Below are 25,307 nucleotides of genomic sequence, written 5' to 3'. Positions count from 1 at the left end.
TTGTTTTTTTATTGCTTTGCACGTATTTCTCACAGCTGTATTCAGCTGTGGCAGAAATGCTGGTGGTATTAGAGTACTAGTAGCTTTTTTTTCTGAAAACATGCTGTGGATTAAGGAATTCCCACTTGATTTTCCTAATATCCCTGTAGCATTATTTCTACAGGCTTTAAAATATAATCGTAGTATTAGGATTGTAAGAGGAAGAAGCAGAAACAAATTGCAACTTTTAAAAATCCTGTGTACTTTTTTTCCCGCTCTGATAAAATGTCTGTGTTTGGTATTTCCTTTATGTATGCTGTAGAAATATTTATTGGGTAGTCAGTTCCCATTATTTTTACTTAGAGGAAAAAAAACTGTGGTATTCTCATTGAATTTAGAGATGGGGCAAAATTTTTGAATAGGTATCTGCTTTTGTCAAAAGCTGCAAGAAAATCTAAGGTGGCGATGTATTAAGACAATACAGGAAAAGAAACTATATTGAAACCTTGTGTGTAAGATAATGTCCACAACTGACACTTTTTTACTGTATCATATTAAAGTAAGTACTTTGGGCCAGAATTCTGAAAACTGTTCCTTTGACCATTTTCTCCCCTCAACAGCCCAACTTCAATGATGGTCGACCCCACTTCAAATCAAACTTGGTACAGAAGGGTTTGTATATACAGGCTAAATATCAGAGGTTACGTTACGCTGGAGCAAGGGGATTTACCACTAATAGAATGAGAGGAGGATTTTTGCGGAAACATCAGGTAAACTTAAAAAAAAAATTGATAGAATTTGAAGAGTCATTAGAGTCCTGCTAAATGTTCAAGACAGAATTCAAGATGGTTTTCCCCCCCTTATAGCAGCAATTACAGGATTTTGGACTGTATTTTTTCCTTCTATAATTTGTGTTCACCTGTTACAATTTTATTGGAACCCTGGTGGCATAGTGTTAAATGCCTGTACTGCAGCCACTCACTCAAAACCATAAGGTTGCAAGTTCAATACCAGGGAAAGGGCTCAAGCTCGACTCAGGCTTGCATCCTTCCGAGGTCGCTAAAATGAGTACCCAGATTGTTGGGGGCAATTAGCTTACAGTTGTAAACCGCTTAGACACTGTTAGTTCAGTATGAAGCGGTATATAAATGTAGCTGTTTGTTTGTATCTCTAAGTCATGGGTGGGGGATGTTTGGCTATTTATATGTTTTGGGCTTTAGCTTGCAAGAGGCCTAACCAGCATAACCAGTGCTGTGATGTTCTGTGATTTGCAGTCAAAAAAATATTGGGGGTATGGGGAATATTTCATCACTGTACTGAAAAAGCTCAGAGTAGCTTTTCAGTTTCACAGTAACACTGCAAGGCATGTTTTATCTGAGATAATAAGTCCAAAACACATTGCAGAAATAATCCAGTTTGAGGCCACTTTAACTGCCCTGACTTAATGCTAGGGAATTCTGGGAACTGTAGGTTTGTGAGGCATTTAGCCTTCTCTGTCAGAGTGCTCTGGTGCTACAATAAACTACAATTTCCAGGATTCCCGAGCACTGAGCCAGGGCAGTTCAAAGTGGCCTCAAACTGGATTATTTCTCCAAACTGGACCTAGTGATCTTAAAGCAGTTTGCTTAACAATATTTTGGGAATATGCTGCTGGACTAGGATGGCCTTGCCCTGATGCAGCAAGGCAATCCTCATTTTTGTTACAACGTAAGTGTTTGAATTGGAGTGTCTCATTTTCAAGGCTTTACTCGATCCAGTCTAAAACATCCTGTAGGCTTCTTATGCATATTTGTGCTGATTACATATGAAACTTCTTTATTTGATAACTGCTCACTGTTAAATAGTACTCAAAACTTGGGATTGTCTGCAAGGATTACCTCTAATTCTCTAATTCAGACAACGCAGGCCAAAAACCCTGGGGATAGGATCCTGCCTGATCATGCCAGTTTAACTGATGATCTGGCCTGCTCCTGGGGTAAACAGCTGATACCAGAGTAATCTGAGCCTGGGTTTGCCATGGAGTGTCCTGGAAATGCAGCAAACCTTGGCTTTTTACATGGCCTGCATTCCTTACCTTGTATATTGTTTAATCGTGCTGTTACCCGCCTCGATCCTCAAAACAGAAGAGGCAGGATATAAATAAATTTTCATTTCATTGACGTGCTGTCATTCATACTCAGAAGCCCCCTGTCACCAGGTTTGATGCAGGAATGGGTGCAGCCAAGCACCCCCTTTCCACATCAGATGTGGTGATGGGGGCACGGTTTCTGAATAGAATAGGGCCTTGTTATCTGCTGGAGTTTGGTTCCAGAACTCCCCGTAGATAACAAAATCTGTGAATGCTCAAGTCCCATTAAATACAGTGGCACAGCAAATGGCAAAATCAAGGTGTGCTATTTGGAATGTATACTTTTTTGAATGTTTTCAAACCATGGATACAGTACTTGAATCCATGGATAAAAAATCGTGGATAAGGAGAGCCAACTGTACGAGCAACAGTGCAGCAAGGTAAGGAGTGTGTGCTGGTAGCAGATCCTGGGTTAACTCAGGTGTGTAAACACCCACCCATCCTCACGCTTACTTGGGGACTGATCTAAGGAGTGCCAGGGCCAGGACAGCATGGGCTATCTTGTGCTATCCTAGCTCTGCTCTGCCCCAGGTGTTCCTATTGCCTGACCTTCAGCTAGCCTGCAGACAACCAGAAGCATTGCATTCGCAGAGTTCTGGTTCTGATTGTAGATTATGGCAAGTGTTGTTTTCTGCAGAATGTTTAAATTAGTTACAATAGTTCATTTAGACAGGTACGTAGGGTGTGAAGTCTCAGAGTTCTTTCAGTTCCAAAGCAGCCAGATGACAAGGCTTCCTATAGCCCTGTGAAACTTGGTGCTTTAAAAAGTAGCATTCCAGTGAATAAAATTTATAAATGAATAAAAATAAAATACAAAATAATATATTGTAATGAAAACCAAATTGTAATAAAAACTAAATTAATAAAAATATAGATTGGTTTGTTGGTAACTTTTGGGAATCTTGTTTTAAAGAAATAATGTCTGCTTTCTTTTTTTAATAGGGCCTGGAAATTTGAGTTGGAGTGTTGAAATTTGATGATGACTGAAGGGGAGCATCTCTTTGCATTGACTGTTCTGACAACAATTGAAATAGAAAAAGCAGAACTAATACTTTAACTTTTTCTTGATAAAGATAATTTTATTTTTCAGTAGTATAATGTTGCAGAACTTTTTTACAGTTTTAATAATGGCTTTTCAGATATAGCATCCAACTGAACATCATAGGATTGTTCCTTTTAGTTCCTCTTGCAGGCAAGTCCAGAATAAAACAACTGAAGGGAATCTTTATTTATTGAAAACCATTTTCCTCTGAGCATGGTTTTGTTACTAGAACTTGAGTTGTTATACATGGAAATTTATATGTTTAAAGTTTATTGCTTATATAATAAAAAGCCAAAAAGTGCCTGTGTTCTGTGATTACAGGATGTTGTTTCCCCAAGAAAGTATTCTCCAATTTAGTTTGGTTTACCAAGAGATTTTCTTCTGTTCAGGGTTTGCTTATATTTTGGTATCCAAGTATGGAGCAATGTAAATATGCTAAAAAAAAAAACCTTTGGATCTTTCAAAGTCATTCAGAAATAAGGTTTTAAGATGAATTAACAAACTGCATTGCATAGGAATAACTTTGCAACTGCACTTTAAACAACCAACTGGCTGGTTTGATTTTTTTTAATCCTGGTACTTATTTTTACTCTATCCAATTCCAATTATATTAATAGGGCTTTGGTGTAAAAGGTTGTGTGGCATTACAGATCTCTCAAAGAAAGACATTTTTTAGGGTGATAACATCCAGGTAAGTCAGTGCATAAGCCAAAGGTAATGTCTCCTACTTTTACATGAATGGCACTCCTTTTTTCTAAAGACATTTGGAATATCCTGGTTAGTTTATCACACTTATTATTAGTGCAGACATAAAGGTCAAGATATAGTGTGTGGCTTATGTCAAGTCTGTCATCACCATGCCTGATCCATTTTAATGTAAATCAGGTATTTTTATTCCGATTTAGCTGAGATTACATACTGCTGCTATTTTCAATTGGAAATGTTTTTAAAGTTTGTGTCCTGTTATAATTATATCTGCTTGCCTTTAGGAAAGTGTACAGTTGTCCCTCCAGATTCGTGGATTCATGAGTCCCTAATTGTGTGTGCGACATGTGCACTCTTCCTTCTCCGTCCCTCCCAGGCTTTTCCTCTGTGAGTGAGGGAAAAGCCAAGGATGAAGGGAACAGCCCTAGCACACAGCTAGGGACTCGGGGTTAATTGAGCTCCCTCAAGCCTTGGGACTGAAGGAGGAAGCGACTAGCGCGCCCGCCTTCCTTTGCTCCTAAGGTATGAGAGAGGTCTAGGGACAGAAGGATGAAGTGGCCAGCATGCACTCCTTCCTTCATTCCCAGGTTTTGAGAGAGGTCCCTGGATCTCTCTCAGACTTTGGTACTGAACGAGAAAGCAGCCAGCATGCACTCCCCTGCCCTTCCAGTGCCTTAAACAGCTTGCTAGAGCTGTTTGAGGCATCGGAAGGGAAACACAGGTGCACTATTCCCCCCTCCCCCATTATTCACAGTTTTTTTGGATTTGTGGGGGTCTTCCGCCCCTAACCCCTGCGAATCTGGAGGGACAAGTGTAGTTTTGATTATCGAAGCACATTACGTGTGTCCCAGAACCATGTGTATTTTCTTTAATCTCTTGAGTAAGTATAAAACATGGTTTTAACCCTATTTTGTTTTAATCTTTTACTATATACCACATTGGGTCCCATTATGGAGAAAGACAGAACATTAATTAAATAAATAGATAATTAATGATGTTGTACAGAATCATTCTCTGTTGTACAGCTTACATATGGCTCTGCTTCTGCATGGAGCTTGACCTTCTGGATCAAGAGATTTTGGTGGTGGATGTACTACATTTTATGTATGTGTTTCAGCAGCCTATTTTTAGTTCTATATCATCAGCCACAATGGTAGCACCTGTTTTCATGTTCAAGATATTCTGATGATACTGTGATGATTCTGGATACTGTGAAGAATTATAATCCCATCCCTTATAACATGAAGAATGCTGGTTGAAGTATAAAGATTATTAATATTAAAGTGATTTTCCTCTTTTCACTTGAAGGGGACAAGGAACACCATCTTGGTTGTTCTGGATAACTAGTTCATGGTTTCAGTGTTAGCATTCTACTTGACCTTGCAATGATGCCATTGACCCACATTTTTCTCCAAAACTAAGCAAGTACCAGGATTATTCTTCATGCTCCCAAGTACTACAACTCCTTAAAAAGTTCTTCATATATAGATACTCATCTCATTGCCATATTTACCTGCTTATTTTAGACTATTATTCCACTGTTACACCATTGTATCTACATTAAAAAGTAAGTTAGGCTAAGGAAATAATAATTTGTTGAAGGTCAATGATTAAGCTTTGTGGCTAATTAGAGATTTAAGTCAAATTTCCTCAGTGCTAGTTTGATACTATCCATTACATCAGCTCATCATACTTGCTCCTTACAAAGTTGATTGTTTAGAATTTAGGCCTGAGTAAACAAACCACCATGGATGTTTTACTCTTGTTTGCTGTGCAAAGTCATGTGTATTTCACAGCAAATAAACATGTTTGAAGAGCCAATAAGGCTTCAGTTCCCCATCTAGGTATGAAAAATGTAAAAGCCAATGAGATTCTTTATATAGACAAGGAGAGTATGATGCAGTATTATTTAAATACACTCGTATTACATTTGTATTCTGCCTTCTTCCAAGGAGCTCAAATTAATGGTTTCATTTGCCACAGTGGACTAAAAGACTGTATCTTTCCTAAAACTATGTAATGAGTTTCCTTGTTGCTAGAAAGACAGGTGAGCTCTGGCCAGATGATTTTGGGAAAGACTTGGATGTGATATGGCAAACAGTTAGTAAGCCACTAAGTAAGTTCCATAGTTCACTAGTCACTAATTGGTAATCTTGTATTACAAAATCTGTAAAACAATAGCTTGTGGCTTTTGTAGAAAAGAGAATTATGAATTCCAGGGTAGATCATTCCATGCAAAGGCAAGTATGAAGAAAGGGTGGAGAAAGGCTCCCAACTGGAGCCTTCTTACACAGCACAGATACATTGATGTTGAAGCTTGTGTTTCTACTAGTCTCATTTTCAGCTTTTTTTTTAAAGTCAGATTTATGATTCCAATCTAATACCATGTTTTGAAAAACTGGAAAACAATATTCCTGATATGTACTAATATGGTATTTTGCCAGTAGTAATAAATGTTATAAATATTTAATACTTCAAAACTGTTTTTAAAAAGAAAGAAGAAAACCTTGCAAAAATAAGTTTATTAACTAAGGACTTTGAACTCTTTCTTGCAAGAGAACAGTATTAAGACAGACTGAAGAGTGGATCACTGCTTGGTGCTTTAGGCTACATTCCTGTCTATACTTACTTAGGCATAATGTACGTACTTTGAACATGGTGGGACATATTTCTGAGTAAAAGTGCATAGACTAGAGTATTCTGCTAGTTATCATGTGAAGATTTGTCAGAAAGTGCAACACACTTTCAAATCAGAGAGAATGGTATCTCAGAATAGCAAAACTAACAGTATTTTCAGAGAAAAAATACATTTTATTTTATTTTTCATAATGCTTAAAATTAATTCTTTATAGAGTATTAAAATTCATGCTTGATAGCACACACCCGAGAGAGAGAAGGGAAGGACAGAAAGGTATTGAGAATTAATAATGTAAAATTTAGAGAAAAAACAACTTTTAAAACTGCACACTCTTTAAGGATTGGTGTAGGTGTCCCTTTTTTCTATTTCAACAAGGGGTGGGAATCATGTGGACCTTCAGATGTTGCATTGTAACTCCCTGTGTTCCTCACTACTGGCTATCGAAGTTAGGGATGCTGGAACTTAGTCAAGCAACATCTGGAGTGTCATAAAACTACAGTTTTCTCTTTATATTTCTGTGGAAAAAGTACAGTATTTTTTGATTCACAATATGCTATATTGAGCTCTTGCAGAAAGCAAGTATTAATGCTCACTAATGTTTTCTTTACACTATACATTGTACTTCAACAGTTTTGTACATGGCAGGTATAATTTTATGTTCCTTATATCCACTTAAATAAATCCAAATGAGCTCATTTATATAAAAATGAGGTGAGGAATTCAAGACTGCCCCTCCCATTTGGGAGAGCAAGGCAGCAGCCTCAGGCAGCAAAGAATTACAATGCTATCTATGTGCTTTGTTCTTACTGTATTTTTTTTTTAAAAAAAAAAAAACCCTAAAACACAGAGAGATTTATTACAGGAATTTCTGCATTTTGTGCCAGAACTACTTGCCTGGCTTTGGATAATGGCTCTGGGGATTAGAGAAATGCATTGCAAATGCATAGTTCACTATTGTGGGGCAATAGTATGAGGGAAAAATTGAGACTTGTTGCAGTTGAAAAATTTTTTTAAGTAGTGAGAAGAAATCACAGTGAGAACTTAATGAAATAGTGGTAGTAAGTAATGAGATTTTAAAATTACTGAGTAATGAGATCTTAATTCGTAGTTGTGAGAGGGGGAGGTACAAAACACTGCAGAAGTAATCCCGTTTGAGACCGCTTTAACTGCCCTGGCTCAGTGCTAGGGATTCTGGGAACTGTAGTTTTGTGAGAAATTTGCCTTTTCTGTCAGAGAGCTCTGATGCCACAATAAATTATAATTCCCAGGATTCCCTAGCACTGAGCCAGGGCAGTTAAAGCAGTCACAAACTGGATTATTTATACTGTGTGTTTTGGGCCAACCCCCAATCATTCCTGTTTCCTTTTTTATTGCGAGAGTTCAGATGGCAATACAAGCTGCTGTGTTACTGCAATTGAAATTAGTGAGCATATATCAAAGAAATGCTAGTTCATTAGTTCATAGACTATGATATTAATCTTCTCAGGAATACTTACTGTATATACTCATGTATAAATCTAGAAATTTTAGTCAAAATATTGACCCAAAAACCTGGGTCGACTTATCCATGGGTAAGTACTGGACTTTAAATCATATTTTTTTTAAAAAAAGAACTATCCCCTGGATAAAGGCAAAAGCATAATCTGTTCTGGAAGCACTGACCCCTCCTCTATTCTCTCATTCATCCTGCTTTTAGTATAAGCACAAATGGTTATACTTGTTGGAATTTTTAAAAGTTCTTTGGCATTGTTTTCCTTTGCTTCATCCTTCAGATCCTTTGCTACATGCCCCTAGGTTGACTACTCCCCAGGTCATACCAAAATCCATAATTTTGACTTCCAAACTTACCCTCGACATGTAGTCAAGTATATATGGTACATCCCATCTGCTGTAGTCTTCTCTAGGAAAAAACTACTTTGTTTCAGCTGATTTATCGGATGACTTTTGCTAAGTGACCTCTGAGTGATCAAAACATATTCAGAAATAATATTGAAGTTCACTGCCCATCGCCTATTTCACATTTCAATGCAAGGTACCTTATATTCCAATCAAATTGCTACAGTGCACACAGACAGAAGCAACTCTAGTTCTAATATATGTCAACAAATATGGAAAACAAAATGGTGGCAAACAGACTGTAAACAATCAATATACATCCTAATCCACAAAAAAGGAGACACAAAAGACTGCAGCAACTATAGGACAATAGCATTAATGTCCCAAACAAGTAAAATTAAGCACATGCTGATTTTTTTTTCTTTCTGGAATTCCTTTGTATGCTCCATTTGCATACACAATACAGATTCCAACCATACACGGAAAGGTAAGGGGCTCAAGAAAGGAAAATGCACTAGAGATCATGTGGAGCATACAAAAGAATTCCAGAAAGGAAAAAAAATCACCATGTGCTTTATTGACTCCATTTGATTGTATAGATCATGAAAGCGTTGGGTTATATAGATCACAAAAAGCAATGGATGACTCTCCCACTACGTCTAATAATCCTGATTAGAAATGTGTACTTGGGGAAAAAAAGCAATTGTTAGAACAGAATATGGAGAAATAAAATTGTTCACAACTGGAAAAGGGATCAGTCAAGGCTGCATTCTGTCACCCTATTTCAGTGATGGTGAATCTTTTAGGGACCGAGTGCCCAAACTCATAAGTGTTCAGCTACCAGGTGTTACCCAGTGCCGGAGGCAGAACCCCTGAAGGGGGCAGGGGGAACGGCACTTCTGGAGGGGTGGACTTCTGTCCTCTGGGGTGGGATTTCCACTTTCTGGAGGCAGGACTTCCTCAGAGACAGCTGAAGACCCGGGAAGGGGGGGAGCTGTCTTCGCAGCTAAAGGCCTGGGAGGGCAGGGGAAGAGGAGGAAAAGGCACACACCTTTTCCTCCCCCCCCCCCCCAGGCCTTTAGCTGTCTCCAGAGAGGCAGCTAAAGGCATGGGAGGGCTTGGGGAGAGGAGGAAGAAGCACACACCTGTTCCTCCTCTTCCCCCACCCTCTTGTCTCTCCACGTGCCCTCTAAAATGGCTTCACATGCCAGAGAGGGCACATGTGCCATATGTTCACCATCACAATCCCATTTGCTCAACTTGTATGCAGAAAATATCCTAAGACTAGCAGGTTCAGACTCAGAAGAAGGAGCATGTAGACAGGAGGAAGCAGCATAAATGATCTAGATATGTGGATGACACCACAATACTGGTGGAAGACATCACAGACTTGGAACATTTACTAAGGAAGGTCAAAGGTGAAAGTGAAAAGGCAGGCTTAATACTGAAGATAAATAAAACTGAAATAATGTCCACAGAAAAAGTACCATGAATTCAACCTAGACAATGAAAAAAATCAGAATAAAGAGTTCCTGTATATAGGTTCAAACACTGATTGGAATGGTGACTGCAGCCAAGAAATAAAACTAGGAATCAGAAGGGCAGCCTTGAAAGAAGTAGAAAAGACCTAAAAAGTAAAGCCATACAAATAATGACATATTTTTCTGTACTGGTAAACAAAGCTGCATCTACCAAAATTACTTCTTCCATACAACTGTTAATTATGCAACCCTGTATTTACTTGCACAGTTCTACTGCTTTTATTCTGTCAGCTTCCTACAGTAAAAAGTTAGGAAATAATAACTGTGTTAGCCATAAATCTTTTAAAGTTTGTTCTCCACTCAGTAAAAAGCCTTTGATGGTTCTTTGGATCGTGCAGCTTCATAAAAATGCACCCATGTTGCATCCTATCATATACAACTTGCTATTTTCCTGTAATGCAATTCTACTTTAGGGGTGGGAAACATATGTCCCTCCAGATCTTTGCTGGCTAGGGCAACTAGGACTTGTAGTCTGTCTGGAGGACTGTGTGATTCTCACCTCTGATTTGGATTGATGCATACCATGAAATCTAACACTATTTTTCAACACTCTTAATCATTTACTTAAAGCTGATATTTCATGGACAGATGGAGAAAAGAATACATTTGATATTGAATTAGAATTAATAAAATGTTCTGTGTGGATTAATCCCTAACTCCATCATGCTCACAGACACATGTTCAACACGATAAGTGGAGTTTTGAAGATAGGATTGTTGCCTTAATATGATTTGCCCATAGTGAATATGGCATGTTGGATTGCATGGATTCACTAATCTGAATCAATTGGGCTTCTTATGTTGGACTCTAATTCAGCCCCACCAGCTTTTCTGCAGTACCATTCTGTTGTCACAGATAACAGTTGGATCTCTTTTGCTGTGTACCACATTACAGTTAGGTCCAAAACACATTACAGAAATAATCCAGTTTGAGGCCACTTTAACTGCCCTGGCTCAATGCTAGGGAACTCTGTGAACGATAGTTTTGTGAGACATTTAGCTTTCTCTATCAGAGATCTCTGGTGCCACAGCAAACTACAGTTCCCAGGATTCCATAGCACTGAGTCAGGGCAGTTAAAGCAGTCTTGAACTGGATTATTTCTGCATTGCGTTTTGGACCATAGACATCCTCATGGCATTTTGTACACTCCGCTTGGCTCCTGCTGTAGTGTATGTTTCTATCCTCTAGAGGGCATTCCCACATTAAAAACATACATTTACTCATTTCTTCTGGGCTCCTGCAATTCATGCATCCTATTCCCTATCATAACAGGCTCATCAGTAATAGCAAGGAGTAATAGGCTGTCAGCCTTTAGCTGTGAAAGGAGGCCCTCAACTGCCAGCACACTTAATCTCAGCAGCAACTGATCTGAGGGGAAAAAGTGCCTGCACCTTCTATATCCAACCTTTCTACCCTGCCACTTCAGTTATTTTATAAATGATAGCATAGTCTTGTTCTGATCACAGAATCTTGAATTGCTCCTGTCCCTATAAGGACAAAATTAAGCAAAAGACAGTGTTTAGCAAGATGTTCAGCAGGAGCATCTCTTGAGTACAGTTGGCCCATATCCATGGATTTTTTTATCCACAGATTCTTGCATCCATGGCTTGAAAATATTTTTTAAAAAGGAAATTCCAAATAGCAAACCTTGATTTTCTGTTTTATATAAGAGACACCATTTTGCTCTGCCATTGTATTTAATGGAACTCGAGCATCCACGGATTTTGTTATCCATGGGGGCTCCTGGTACTAAACCCCAGCGGATAACAAGGATCCACTGTATTAAAAGTATTAAAAACACATGGTCAAGTAGCTGCCTTAGCTCCAAAGCACACTGCAGAAACCATCCAGTTCGAGGACACTTTAACTGCCCTGGCTCAATGCTAGGGAATTCTGGCAACTGTAGTTTTGTAAGACATACAGCCTTCTCTGGCAGAGTTCTGATGCCACAATAAACTACAATTTCCAGGATTCTCTAGCATTGAGCCAGGGCAGTTAAAGTGGTCTTGGACAGGATTATTTCTGCTATGTGTTTCGGACCTATGTCTTTGAATTCTGTTTCCAAACTCAGATCTTGGGAAAGGTTTCACCCTGCCCACTGCTAGTGGAAGGATCATTAGATCTGGCAGTGTCAAAGACAGCCTAGAATCCAGAGTACAGTGGGCCCTTGGTATCTACTGGGGGTTGGCTCCAGAACACACACACACATGTGGATGCTCAAGACCCATTAAACACAACAACAACAACAACAACAGGATTTATTTATATGCTGCCCAATCACTGGGAATTAGAGCGGCTTACAACAGAGGGGGTAATAGACGGTTCCCTGCCCTCAGGCTTACAAACTAAAAAGACACAACACAAAAGGAGAAGGGACTGGTGAGGGGGAGGGGATCAGGTCCAGCATTCTTCTCTCCCTCTGAGGCCTGGACTAAGGCAGATGGACCGGAGGGAGGGCTCTGCTTCTTCAGGCTAGCCCTGGTGGAGCTGGCCCTGCCTGGTCAACTCCCTCGCAGGCCGGAGGATGACATTTATGGAGGGAGGCCTAGCACAGACCTGCACAACTTGACAGTCAGTAGGAGCCAAAATTAAAATAAGTTAAACTTCTTTGGGCCACAGATAGGTTTTAATTAAATATTAATTCATGAATAATATTCATTAATAATATTGATTAGAATTAATTAATATTAATTCCGTCCTCATCCTCCTCTGCTCAGCCATCTCCTCAGGACAAAGCTAAGTGCCTGTCCTTCCCCTGCACCTGGATGTCTCCTTGGGAGAAGGCCAAGTGACCAAAAGCCAGGAGGGGAGAGAGTTTGCCCCTCTTCCTCCTCTGCCCTTCTCAAGAGAAAGCTGAGCAAAGGAGGAGCCTTTGAGGGTGAACTTTTGCCTGTCCTCCTCATCCACCAGTCCTCCTCCTCAGGAGAAAGCCAGCCAGTGGAGGAACCTTGGGGCAAGCATTTTTCCTCCTCCACCACCTGTCCTTTTCCTTAGAAGACAGCTGAGCAGTGGAGGAGCCTTGCAGGGTGAGTTTGTCTGTCCTCCTCCTCCTCCTCTGCTTGGCCTTCTCTTCAGGAGAAAGCTAGCTGGTAGAGGAGCTTGGTAGGATGAGCATTTCCCCTTCCTCCTCTTCCTCTGCATATCCCTCTGCTCAGGCGGCTAGGTAGTGGAGAAACCTTGAAGTCATTCCACATCCTCATGGGCCACCTGAAATCCTTTGGTGGGCCACATGCGGCCCCCAGGCCATATGTTTTGGAGGCCTGGCCTAGCGAAATGGTATCAACCTAGAATTTATATTTTTTTAAAAATATTTTCATGCTGTGGAGGGTGGAATCTATGGATATGGAGGGCAAACTGTATGGTACATTCATTGGGCTGGGTATCTGCAGAAATAGACCAAAGCTTATGCTACAACTACTTTAGCAGTTAGTCCCAAACGTGCTGTAAGAAGGACCTTTTCCTGTCACTTGAATATATTCATTTATCCCCCACCCCTGGTTCCAAGGGTGCCCTTGAGAACAGGATGTAGCGCTTTTGCTTTTGCTGCACATGGCTTCCTTCTACCCCAGTACTATACATTTTACTTCTTCCAGGCATCCCTAATAGAAGGCCAGCCCAGTTACATTTCACCTGTCTCATGGGATAGATTTGGTCATCTGGCCCATAAATGGTGGTTCCAAATCATGTGTAACTCATTTTTGAAGTGTGCAAAGGGATGGCCACATCCACACTGGAGAAATAATACTGGATTATTTCTCCAGTGTGGATGCACCGGAAGTTGTAGCATGAGCCTTCATAGGCTTGATCTACTTCAGACGAAATTTTATTGTTTCCTGCTTACATAGGCATTTTGGTTCTGAAGAAAGCAAGCCCCAGGGCTATCTTGCCTCTTGCCTCTGCATGTGAGGCCAGAGTGCAGTGTGGGCTATGAGGGGCTGCTGTGGGGAGGCCCTGTGGTTTCGAGGCTGGGGCAAGAGAAGCGTGGTCAGGGTTGTGGGAAAGGAGTCAGCCACACCAACAACCATTTGGCAGCTGTGTGACTCAGCCAGGCCGAGTAGACAATGGCTTTTTAGATTGGTCTCCGTTTTGCTTTGAGGTGTCCAAAACAGTACAGTAGTTTATTCCCATCCAGTGCAGTATTCAATTCCAATCTTGGGAATCTGTTGAGCCAAATTATTGTTGTTGTGTGCCATCATGTCATTTCTAGGGTCACCAGACATCCTCCTATTCCAGGACACGGTCCTATACATTGTGGTTTGTGAAAATGCAGGGCACACAGCATGCAAGCTTTCCAGGCTCCACTGGCTTCCTCATCAATGCTTTATGATTTTTTAAAAAGCATCTTTTGCCTGACGAAGAAGCCAGTGGGGCTTGGAAGGCCTGCATGCTGCATGTTCCGCATTTCAGTTGCTCAACAAAGGTGTGGCCCTTTTGTGGCTACTGTTGCATTTTGCTGTCCTCGATTGTAACACCAATTCCACCCCAGGCGAGGCTTGCCAGGTGTTGCAGAGAGTTACAAGAAGGCCCTTCATCTTAGTACTGTTGCTACTAGTGTTACAACACCGTGGCTGTGTGTCTTCAAGTCGTTTCTGACATATGGCAAACCTATCACAGGGTTTTCTTGGCAAGTGTCTTCAAAGCAGGTTTCCTTTTGTCTGAGGAGGAGATGGTGTGACTTGCCCAAGGTCACACAGTGTGGTTTCCATGACCCAGCCAGGATTCGAACCCTGGCCTCCAGAGGCCCATTCCTACACTCAAACCACCATGCCATGCTGGCACCTATTGTTGTAACACTACACACAGGGTGCCTGGATATCGTCACCACCAAGGAAGATGAGGCACCGCAAAATGTAGGACCTTCGAGGCAAATGGAGGACCTGACTAATTCAAAGCTGAAGAAACACTCATCAAAATCAAAACCCATTTTTTTTTTTGACATGTTCCCAAAGAGGAGGACATGGTGGGTTTCCTCCAGGTCAGAAGGCTGATATGCAGGATGTGTCCTGGAAATGGAGGGCGCCTGGCCACATACACACACCCACACACGGAGCTACGCCTGAGTTCCTCCAGGTCCGGGTGACCAGCCATCCTCCTTTTCCAGGACACGTCCTCCCTTTCGCCCTTCCCCCCAGGAAGCCTTTCAAAACACCGTCCTCCATTTTGAGCAGGGACTCACACTGCTTTTCTTTGGCCAAGCCCCCCTAATCTCCCCCCCCCCGAAGGTCCTCCTTTTGGCGGTGCCTGGTCCTCCTTGGGGCCCAAAGAGGCTGCCATGGGCCACCCTTTTCCCTCTCTTTCAAAGGGGGGGGGCTTTAGGGTCTGCAAAAAGCCAAGGCAAGGCAAGGCCAGCGCGGCGCCTTCTTGCGACATTCCCCCTCCAAAACACAGCCAAGCCAGGCAGCAGCATCCTTGGAGCCCCCCAAAGCCAGCCAAGGAGGGGGCCAGCAAGCCAAGTGGGTGCAGCAGCCAGGGCCCCGAAAAGGAGGAGCGCCCCTCAGCCCCACAAGCCCAGCCCCTCCCTCAGGCCGCCCCCTTCCCTTCCCTTCCCTTCCCTTCCCCCTCTGACTGCAAGAAGCCTTGCCTCAGCCACACAAGAAGCCTTGCTCCAGGTGGAAGCCCCCTGGCCTCCCCTCCAGGTGGCTCTACAGGGTTGCCTCCCTCCCCTTCAATCCCCTTTTAGGCGAAGAAAAGCCTGCGTTTTCCCCTCCTCCTCTTGGTTAAAAAAAGGGAGGGCTTCACAGCAGGAAATAAGAAATCTGCCTTCTTGCCATGGGCGCTGACTAAAGCAGGGAGGAAGAGGCAGAAGGAGAAGCAGCAGCAACCAGGAAAAAAGGAGGAGGAGGAGGAGGAGGAGGAGAAGGGGCTCCCTCCCTCCCTTCCTTCCTTCCCAGCTCCTCCATCGCCGCCTCTGCTTTCCAAACCTGCAGCCCCCCTCAAACTTTGAGCCTCTCTGGCGGGGCCCCGGAGGAGTCTCGACTCGACATAAATGGGTGAGTGTGGACCACCCTGAGAAGCTGCTGGGCTTCTCCGAAGAGTGGGAGCCAGGAGACCAGAGGACCTCGGTCCCTCCTCTCCCTCTCCCTGGCGTTTCCAAAGCCCCTCTCGCCTCTCCTTTGGGGAGGCTCCCCATGCCAAATAGCCTGGCCTCCTGGGGCACCCAAGGGCCTGCTTGGCGACCCCGAAGGGGGTGGGAGGGAGGGAGGGGAGTCTTATTTATTTCAATGGGTTGTACCCCCTTTTCTGCCACAAACGGGGGCGCAAGGCGGGGAGTGGCGTGGCGCAAAGGCGCCTCAGGGCCAGCCCTGGGCTAAGAGCTCTAGTCCCTTCCCTCCCTTTTTTGGGGAGCCTGTGGGGGGGGGTCTCTGTTGTGGGTTGGAGGGGAGGCCGAGGAGACAACACACAGACCCACACTTCACACAACAACACAAATAATAAATAAATGACAAAACCAGGCGCCAGAGAGGGGCCTGGGAGGGAAGGAGCCCCTTGCGCTCCCCTCTCTGGCTGCTGTTGCTGCAGTGGATGGGGAAAGGGGGGTACAAAGGGGCAGCAAGGGAGCCTCAAATCCCCCCAAAACTCCATCTCCAGCTCCCCACTTCCCCCACCCTCCATGCCTTGGTGCAGAAATCATGACAGGAAAACAACAAAAGGGGCTGCCTTTGACAGATATACATATATGCCCAGGGAGAAGAGTGCGCCAAGCTCTTCCTCTTCCCCCCACAGCCACCGCCCCCGGTTCTTTCCCCCTTCATCTTTTATCACCTCGAAAGAAATCCCCTCTAAAACACCCCCACACCCCCATTTCTTTTGGCAAAGAACCCCTGCTGCTTGTTGGTTTGGGGATGTTATGGGTGGAGGAAGAAGAGGAGTAGTGGCTGGCTAGCTCACCTGTGTAGCTCTCCCTGCCCAGCTCAGACTTGGAGGTGTGGCAGGCTTTTCAGGGTAAGATATATTATATTATATTGCACATATATGATATAGTATATGTATATATGATATTATATATCACATTAGGAGGGGGCTGCTATATATGTGTGTATGCATATGTATAATGTGTGTATGTATGTATGTATGTATACACATACACGCTTTGACTGGTGATCCTCATTGATCCTGCCAGGCATCGATCAGGGAAAGGGCAGTCTAGGGTTACCAGATATTTTGTTTTGTTTTTTTGCAGCAGTGGTGCAGAAGAATTCCTATTTCTTTCAAGTTTATGATGGGGTCCCTGGAGCTGAAGGGCTCTGGAATGTCCTCCTGCCCTTTTCTTTCTCTCCCTTTTTTCCCCTCCCAGATTTCTAGCTGGCACACCTGATGTGAGGTTTGCCTCCCCCAAAGTCAGCATCTAAAAAGAGAATATTGAGCCCAGGAGTGAAGTGGTAAACGCCTTCAGAGGCTGAGAAGCAGAAAGCCTAACAGGTTGGCTAGGGCTCTATTGTGTGGGTATGTCGGCAAGAATTAGGGAATGAATCATCCATTTATATCACATGGGGAGGAGGGGGTGCTGCTGCTGCTGTGGCGAGGCAGAAGAGGCAGTGGTACCAGGCACTAGCAATCTGAAAGGCAAGCGCCCTGTTCCTGCGTAAAGAAGGGATTATATTCGCTCTTTCACCATGTGTTTCTCATAAATACAATGTGCTCTCTGTGTTAAAAACATCCATGCTTTGGGAAGTGGGGGGAGTTCAGTTCTTTTGACACAGCCATCCTACAGTGCAGGCCACGTAGTCACACTATATTCTCTTAAAAACATGCATCATATAGAATACATTTTAAAAATAGCAGCAGGAAGAGAGGTATAAAGTCAGCCTTGTTTGTTTTTGCATGTTACTGAATCCTCTTTTCCCCCAACAGATGCATTGCGGTTGTTGTTGTTGTAGTTGTTGTGTACTTTCAAGTTATTTCTGACTTATGGTGACCCTAAGGCAAACCTAACGTGGGTTTTTCTTGGCAATGTTTGTACGGAGGCGGTTTTGCCATTGCCTTCCTCTGAGGCCGAGAGGGTGTGACTTGCCCAAGGACACCCAGTTAATTTTCATGGCAGAGATGGGGCTTGAGTCCTGGTCTCCAGAGTCCTAGTTCAGTGCTCAAACCACTATGCCACACTGACTTAGAAAATGTATTGTGGATGTGTGTAATGATTCTTTGTTAATGGACAAAACAGCTTTCTTGCTGACCAAATACTTAACAAGAGTTGTGCAGCTGTAGTCCCTGATGTTTCATGTGATTTACATCAGTTTTTCAGTGTTGAGTTTAATTTATTGTTATAATGTTGTTCGTTCTGCGTGTTGAGATTGCATTCAGGATTAAGATGTATACACTGTATAATTATGTTTACCGTAATTCTCATTCCACCATTCAGTGGCCTGTTACAGACAGGCCAAAATAAAGCTGCTTCGAGTCACTTTGGAGGTATGGTATTTCAATGATGCATGCGTCCTAAGAGTCCAAAAGCCACACCAAAGCCACGCGCGAGTTCTAAGGACTAGAGTGCAGATTTGGTGCGGCTTTTGGACTCTTAGGATGCATGCATCATTGAAATACCATATCTCCAAAGTGACTCGAAGCAGCTTTATTTTGGCCTGTCTGTAACAGGCCAGTATTTCTGATGTTCTAGCGCTGGAATGGCTTTGTTGGTTTCCATACAACATGACTGTAATTTTTGCATAACATAGTAATTTGCCTCTTTACTTGCACTAAGATTAAACTGAGATAAAGGGATCCATGCTATGCTTAAATACTCTGAAAATTTAGGAAAACTTTACTCCTCAGTCTGCTTTTTGGTGCATAAATTTCTGTGTGCAGAGTTTGATATATGTAAATGTGCAGTTTGGCTTTTTGTAAATGGCTTTTTGTCAAACATTTGCTATGGATTTTTTATCATAACTGTTCATAAATGTATTTGGCAATGTGGGTGCAGTTGTTTTTATAACATTATAATATAAGCATCAAACCTTGATGCTTAGTCTGCAAGCTTCAAAGGAGGTAGACCTTTGCATCACGTGTTGCTTAGTTCTGATTTTTGCTGTAATTGGAAGCGGATATTTATGAATGTGCCCCAGGTCACTCAAATCAATGCAACATATGTATATTATGTACCTGAAAAGTCCAACATGAAACAAAAAAAAGTGCACCCACTTGTTAAAATATATAGTGCAAATGAAGACCAATGGTGTCTTCACTAGCTATCTATCCTGGCAGTTGGGCCTGAGATGTTCAGATTACTTATGCAGTTTGTTTGTCCCCTATCTAAACTATTACCCCATAGCTCCCCATCTGCTATCATTGAGAAGTATTCACACAGTTTACAAGGATGCACTTACAGCTAATATCCTAACCACATTATATGACACAATTCTATGTTGTTTATAATAATAAAAACATCCCGTATTTTTCTTTTTGGGCTTGCAGCCAAGGAGGGGGTGATTTTAAGTAGAAAACTTTCGATTTGTTTGAAGCATATTCCCGACCAGGGGCCTATATACTTATAAAATCATAGAATCATTGACTTGGAAGAGACCACAAGGACCATCCAGTCCAACCCCCTGCCATGCAGGAATGCACCATCAAAACACTCCTGACAGATGTCTCTGTTTAAAAACATCCGAAGTTTCTGTTTAAAAATCTCAAAAGAAGGAGATTCCACCACTTGCAAAAGCAGCATGTTTTACTGTCAAAAAGCTCTTCTAGTCAAAAAGTTCTTCCTAATATTTAGGTGGAATTTCGTTCATGTACACTTCCAGGTTTTTTCCCCATTGAGTTGTATGCTTGGCAGTCTGCACAGCCCTCAAGAGGTTCTAGGAGGTAGAAAAGAGAGGCCTACTGAAGTGCCTCTTACTGCTCTGCAAGATATCACTGTAGTGAACAGAAAACAAACACATACCCCTCAATGTGTGATAAATTGTTAAGTGCACACATTTCAACCTGGTTGCATGACTTCCCCATCCCCAAATAGAATTGACTGGCTTTATTAATACATTTAAAAATATAAATAATATAATACATAATTTAGATGTGAGAGTCTACCAGAGGCAAAATGTAGGTGAGCAGGTGGCCTGTCACTGAACTATGGCCTTTTAAATGGATTGATTTTAGCTTGGATGCATGTGCAGCTAATGTCCCAACCACACTCTATGAGGTAGGAAATTTGTGGTGTGTCATATGTTGTTGGATTTCAGCTTTCATCTGCCCTAACCAGTGGTTAGAGTTGATGGGATTTGCAATCCAACATCTACAGTGTCATATATTCCCCATACCAGCACTAAACTGAATGATTGTTAACTGCTATTAAAGAGTAGGTAGCTGTAACTTGAAAACTTATCTTTTTCTTAATTAGGTTTCAATATGTTTCTAATATTTGGACTAGCATTCTGTCATGTTCGTTTTTAACAAATTGCAAAATTATTCACTATAGTAGATTGTGTCTAGTGTTGTTGTTTACCTTCAAGTCGTTTCTGACTTAGTCATATAACTAACTAAACAAGGAGAAACACTTGCTTTGTATCTATGGCAAAGGTTAACTCTACCTCAGTGCTTCAGAAGTTTAAATAACTATTCTGTAAAATATCTGGATCACCACCGACAAATAGCATTTTAAATAATATTTATGGGTACGTATATAGAGAAGAAAAGGGAAGCTGGTAGTTGCTCTTAAGGACTATGTGGGAGGGAAGTATGAGCATTTACACCAATTTGCTTCATGTTGTTTGACACATAAATGTAATAGAAAATATGATGTTGAAACAGAAACCAGTAAAATACAATTTATTTCAGTGTTTCTATTCTGTCTTGACTAGATATATTGAGCATTGGACAACATATTCAGTGCTGAGAAAACTCCAACTTATTCCAGTAAATTGTACTTTTTGCACACAACACATCTTGAATATTATATAACTCTTCCCTTTTAAAAGTAACTTTGCATTATAGAACCAATTTCCTGTGATTGCATAAACCCTCATTTCTGGTTTGTGTCTAGCATGCAGTCTGGTGTGTTGTTATTCTTTGCTACTGGATAGGAGCATTTAACACTTGGATAACTCGACAATGCTGATTTTTGTCCATTAGGGACTCACTCAGTGGAGAGAATAATTTACCCTCAAGGCTCTGGGACGAATTAAACTACCATCTTGTGGTTACATTTCTGTGTATGTTTTCTTTAATACCTACATGGTTTCCTTGAACTTTTATAGTAGGGAGGAATAAAATGGTGGCCATGTTGCCTCGCAGCAGTTAGTTTAACCCCCCATACATCAACATGTGTAATCCTGAGCACAGTGGGAGTGTAGGAGGGCTACTGCACAAAATGTCACTGCTCAGCAAATAGATACTTGTGATGGAACAAATCATATGATCCAGGAATTAACAAAACAGCAGATACAGCAATAGTTTCTAACTGACTTAATATGAGAAGTTCTTGCCTGATCTCACATAGCAATTTGACTGGACTGGGAATCTTAGCAAAACCAAACCATAGATTCTGCCCAACTACATTTTATTGAAAAGAAATCCATGTGTGCAATTCTGTGGCTTGGGTTAAGGAGAAGTCCAAACTGGAATACCAAACCTATGCTTACAGGCAAAGGCCTGACTTTATATATATGGCATATATCCCTGAGTTCCATGCTGATTTGTGACCATATTAGAATCCGCTTTCATGTTATACATTTCACTGACAGGAATCCTTTAGCAAGACATGTCTCTGTGGTTTGGACATAGCAATTCCAGATATAGGGGAAAGTGCTAAAGATACCTTGCACAACAATGTTATGAAATACCTATGTTAATCCCTGTTTCCTTTTGTGGAGAATACCATAAATTCTTACCTGTGTGACTTTGCAGGCCACCTACGTTAATTTTAATAACACTATTCTATGTGCTCCATAACTAGTAATATAGATTGGAGTGTGAAGAAAGAAATTTTAAAAAGAACACTTTTGGTGGCAACCCATGGAAACTTGTGATTTAAAGTTGCTTGAGGTTACTGAGTAAAGTATTCACTTGCATGATTAAGGTAGTTTCTGAACAAATGCCACCTACAGTGACAAAGCCTGTAAGGATAGATTTGTTACTCCAGTTTGGACTTCTCCTTAACCCAAGCCACAGAGCTGCACACATTGATTTCTTTCATGAATTCATACAACTTCATTTGCATGATTTGAAGTGTAGATTAAACTTTTCATTAAATGTTAAATAGAAAACAAACTGGGTGACAGACACACCAAACAATTTATTTTGTTTTATGCATCCAGTTCTGAATGGGTTGACCATGTGGATTAGCCAGATACAGCTTTTGTATCGTCTAGCCATTTGCATTAGGACATTTATCTCCCCATTCTCTGTGATATTCCTACCACTGCATGCCATAAGTAGAAAGTAAGTATAGTGAAGAGCATTGTAAGCATTTCCTCAGGGACAGCTGCTATTACAGCAAAACTGGTTCCTGTTTCAGGCTGGAATTTTAGTTAAGTGCCCAAGTGCTCCAAGTAGAGCCAATTGATCTGTAAGTAGTATTTAGGTTAGAAAAACTCTTATTGAGTGTTCATATCTAGCTAAAAATAAACACAAGATATGTTTATGTTATGTGACACCACCATCATAATGTTTAGTTTTAGCTTCATATATGTAATGTCTCGTATGTTTTCTAACATATGATCACTTACAGTACTCAGCTATTTTTCCACATATTTACTAACCCAGTTTGCATTGGTAACTGAGAAACTACATGCTTGTTTAATTAAGGAACTTATTGTAGTATAAGTATTACTTTAATGCTTTCTTGTTAATTGGTTTTCCAAGGGTCTGTAAAAACTGTTTTAAAGCATTGTTTAATATTTTTAATGTATTTCTATTTTTAATGTTATATTTCATATATTGTAAAAGGCCTTTGGCTATATATACTAATAAAGTTTGACACTGACACAAATTGCTTATAGGTAATTTGGACACATTGTTTACAGGTCAGTTGGTTTGCTGATGTCCATTTAAATGCATTTCAGATAATACAACAAGCTGTTTTCCTCAAATAGTAGCTTGTCTGCATGCTATTGTGGGTCACTGCTTTAAAAAGTGTAAAAGAAATATTTCAAATTGGGCCTTGAGTTTCTGAAATGTTCTTAGCTCATGTTTCACCTTTCAGCATTTCTTATCAACTCCTCTGGTTTGTTTTACTTTGACCAATTTCTAATATTCACTAGGCGCCATTATGGTGCAGATAGTAGGAACCCCAAACCCAAGATGCTCCAGTGTTCCTGCGCACAGTAGTTGAAATCTTATCCCACTTGCACAGAATTCAAATAATGAAAATGAATGGCAATTGGGCAAGAAGAGCAGTCTAGTACAACACCTTTGAAACTTAGCTGGGAGTGGATATACATGATAAATATGCAGAGATGCACAAATATACTGGCATCAGAGTTTAAGTCCTTTGGGGGAGGCAATATTCATTTCAGGAGAAGGATCCTTTCTCTGGAGAAGAAATAGGGTAATCTGTTACAGAAGCCACAGTTGTGTGTGTATATGTGCCTTCAAGTTGCCTGTCAACATATGGCGAGCCCACGAAGTTAATTGAGCTTTCTTAGGTGTGCAATATTAGGTGTGAAACTTGTAGACACTGATCCCTTCTCCTCCTCTTCACAAACCGTTTTATGTGTAAAATGTACACATACATTGAGTTCATATTGAATTGACTTAAATAAAACTGTTGAACAATGTTTTCCCTTATAAAACACCAAGTGTACACACACACGACTGTGTGAATGAAAATATGCACACTAAATAAACAAAATATTTTTATTTAGTACAATGAATGGGGAGTGATGTCTGCATGTAGATGTAAAGGGGGGGGGGGGGGTCCCAAGGATAAAAAGTTTTGAGTATCACTAGTGTAGCTGTTCTTTCTTATACTCATGTTCAGCAGCCATGCTGGATTGCCTAGGCCACCTCATGCCCTTCAGCAGTTCTTTCTATCCATGTCTTCTGCTTTCTGACTGCATGATTAATCACAACAGCAGTAACCTGGGGCTAGACAGTTTTACCTTGCTGGACCTCAAGTAGCCAACTGGTGAAATTGCTGGTCCCTGTAGCAGATAACTCCTCTGGGCCTTCTCCAATTCAGAGTTCCATCCTGAAGCAAGGCTGCAAAATAATATTAAGAAGTAAGAACTGCAACCAAGTGAGCAGTTTACTAAATATAATTGTAGGTTCAATATACTGGAGGAGCAGGACAGATGATAAGGTTGTCAGCTTTCATGTGTACCTTGGAAATCTACACAGCAGATAACCAAGTGTCATTTAACCCATTACTTTGTCCCTATTCCGGTGTGACCTCCTCCGGGATAATCAGTTGTTCTCACCACAAAGGAAGACAAGGCACTGCAAAATGCAGGGCATTCAAGGAAAGCGTAGGACATTGCAAAATAAAAACTAAAAGCACTCATAGAAATAGAAATTCATGCTGCTTGGTCATGCTCAAAATGGAGGACATTTTGAAATTCCTCCTGGACAGAAGGTTGACATGTAAGACATGTTCTGGAAAAGGAGGCTGTCTAGTGTCCCTGGCCTCACCTCTTACTTTGGTCAAAAGAGTCTGCAAAGGTGTAGGAGCCTTGCTAGAGCAAACATTTGGCAACCTTAGGGAAGCAGCAGGGAAAAAGCAGGTCACTGCTACAGGCTACTGGGAAAGTGTATGATCAGGAACTGCACTCTCCAGAACAGCTGTAGATGTCTGTTTGAGGCTATTACTGTTGACCCATTTCCTCATTTCTTTCTCTCTTGACCTCTCTCCCCCTCTCTTTTCTCCCTCCCCCACCATTCTCATTCTGCTTTTACCCCTCCCTCCCCTTAATTATAAAGTTAAGATAAGCTGGGTACAGAGAAGCATGGGCTTCTTAAGATACTTATCACTACAACTGAAGATACCACAGATTGAATTTGGGATCCCTGACTCCTGTACATAGATGCTGTGCTTTACCACTGTTCTTTGTGGACTACTGTTCTTGATTGAGAATGGGGAGGCAGAAAAGGTGCAGTTAGTCAATTGTGCTCCCCTAATGTAGATCCCATGGTCTGGCCCAGTGCTAGCGGCTTAAATAACAAGTTATTATTAGTTAACTTGTTGTCTGAGTCATTAGTTCTTAATTAAACAAGTCCAATTGTTGATGTTTATGGCAATGAATTGATTTCCAAATTCACACATGGAGAACAGAATTTATTGCTTTCATGTGCTGCTTTTGGGCTTCCTGTAAGCATCTGCGGTGTCAGCTCTAGCAAAAAAGACACTGGGCTGGACTGTCAGTTAGTTAGATTCAGACTGATGGCTTTTATTTCAAGGAGTATTTAGTTAATACATTGTGGTCACGACCCAGTACCGAAATAGGGTTTTAGCAGTCATACTTGAAATTTATATATCCTTTTCTTTTGCTTAACTTTTTGGCCTGATTC

General features: G+C 41.4%; 2 protein-coding genes across 5 annotated transcripts in view; both read left to right on the top strand.

Moving 5' to 3' along the window:
* BCLAF3 (BCLAF1 and THRAP3 family member 3) overlaps positions 1 to 3,450 on the top strand; it is a 38,720-nt gene extending 35,270 nt beyond the window's left edge. For both annotated transcript variants that reach the window (XM_089511717.1, XM_089511716.1), the window contains 2 exons: positions 600 to 749; positions 3,050 to 3,450. In XM_089511717.1, coding sequence (XP_089367843.1) covers positions 600 to 749; positions 3,050 to 3,064 — 165 coding nt within the window. In that variant the 3' untranslated portion in view covers positions 3,065 to 3,450. The remainder of the gene's footprint in view (positions 1 to 599; positions 750 to 3,049) is intronic.
* A 12,139-nt stretch (positions 3,451 to 15,589) lies between these two features.
* Positions 15,590 to 25,307, top strand: part of SH3KBP1 (SH3 domain containing kinase binding protein 1) — a 203,267-nt gene continuing 193,549 nt past the window's right edge. For all 3 annotated transcript variants that reach the window (XM_089511710.1, XM_089511712.1, XM_089511711.1), the window contains exon 1: positions 15,590 to 15,859. In XM_089511710.1, the coding sequence (XP_089367836.1) occupies positions 15,856 to 15,859 (4 nt within the window). In that variant the 5' untranslated portion in view covers positions 15,590 to 15,855. The remainder of the gene's footprint in view (positions 15,860 to 25,307) is intronic.

The sequence above is a fragment of the Sceloporus occidentalis genome, unplaced genomic scaffold (genome assembly GCF_023333645.1).
Source record: "Sceloporus occidentalis isolate IW3139 unplaced genomic scaffold, rSceOcc1.0.p SCAF_2, whole genome shotgun sequence".
Taxonomy (NCBI): Eukaryota; Metazoa; Chordata; class Lepidosauria; order Squamata; family Phrynosomatidae; genus Sceloporus; species Sceloporus occidentalis.
Note: the sequence above shows the minus strand (reverse complement) of the source record. Positions and strands in the feature narration are given on the sequence as shown.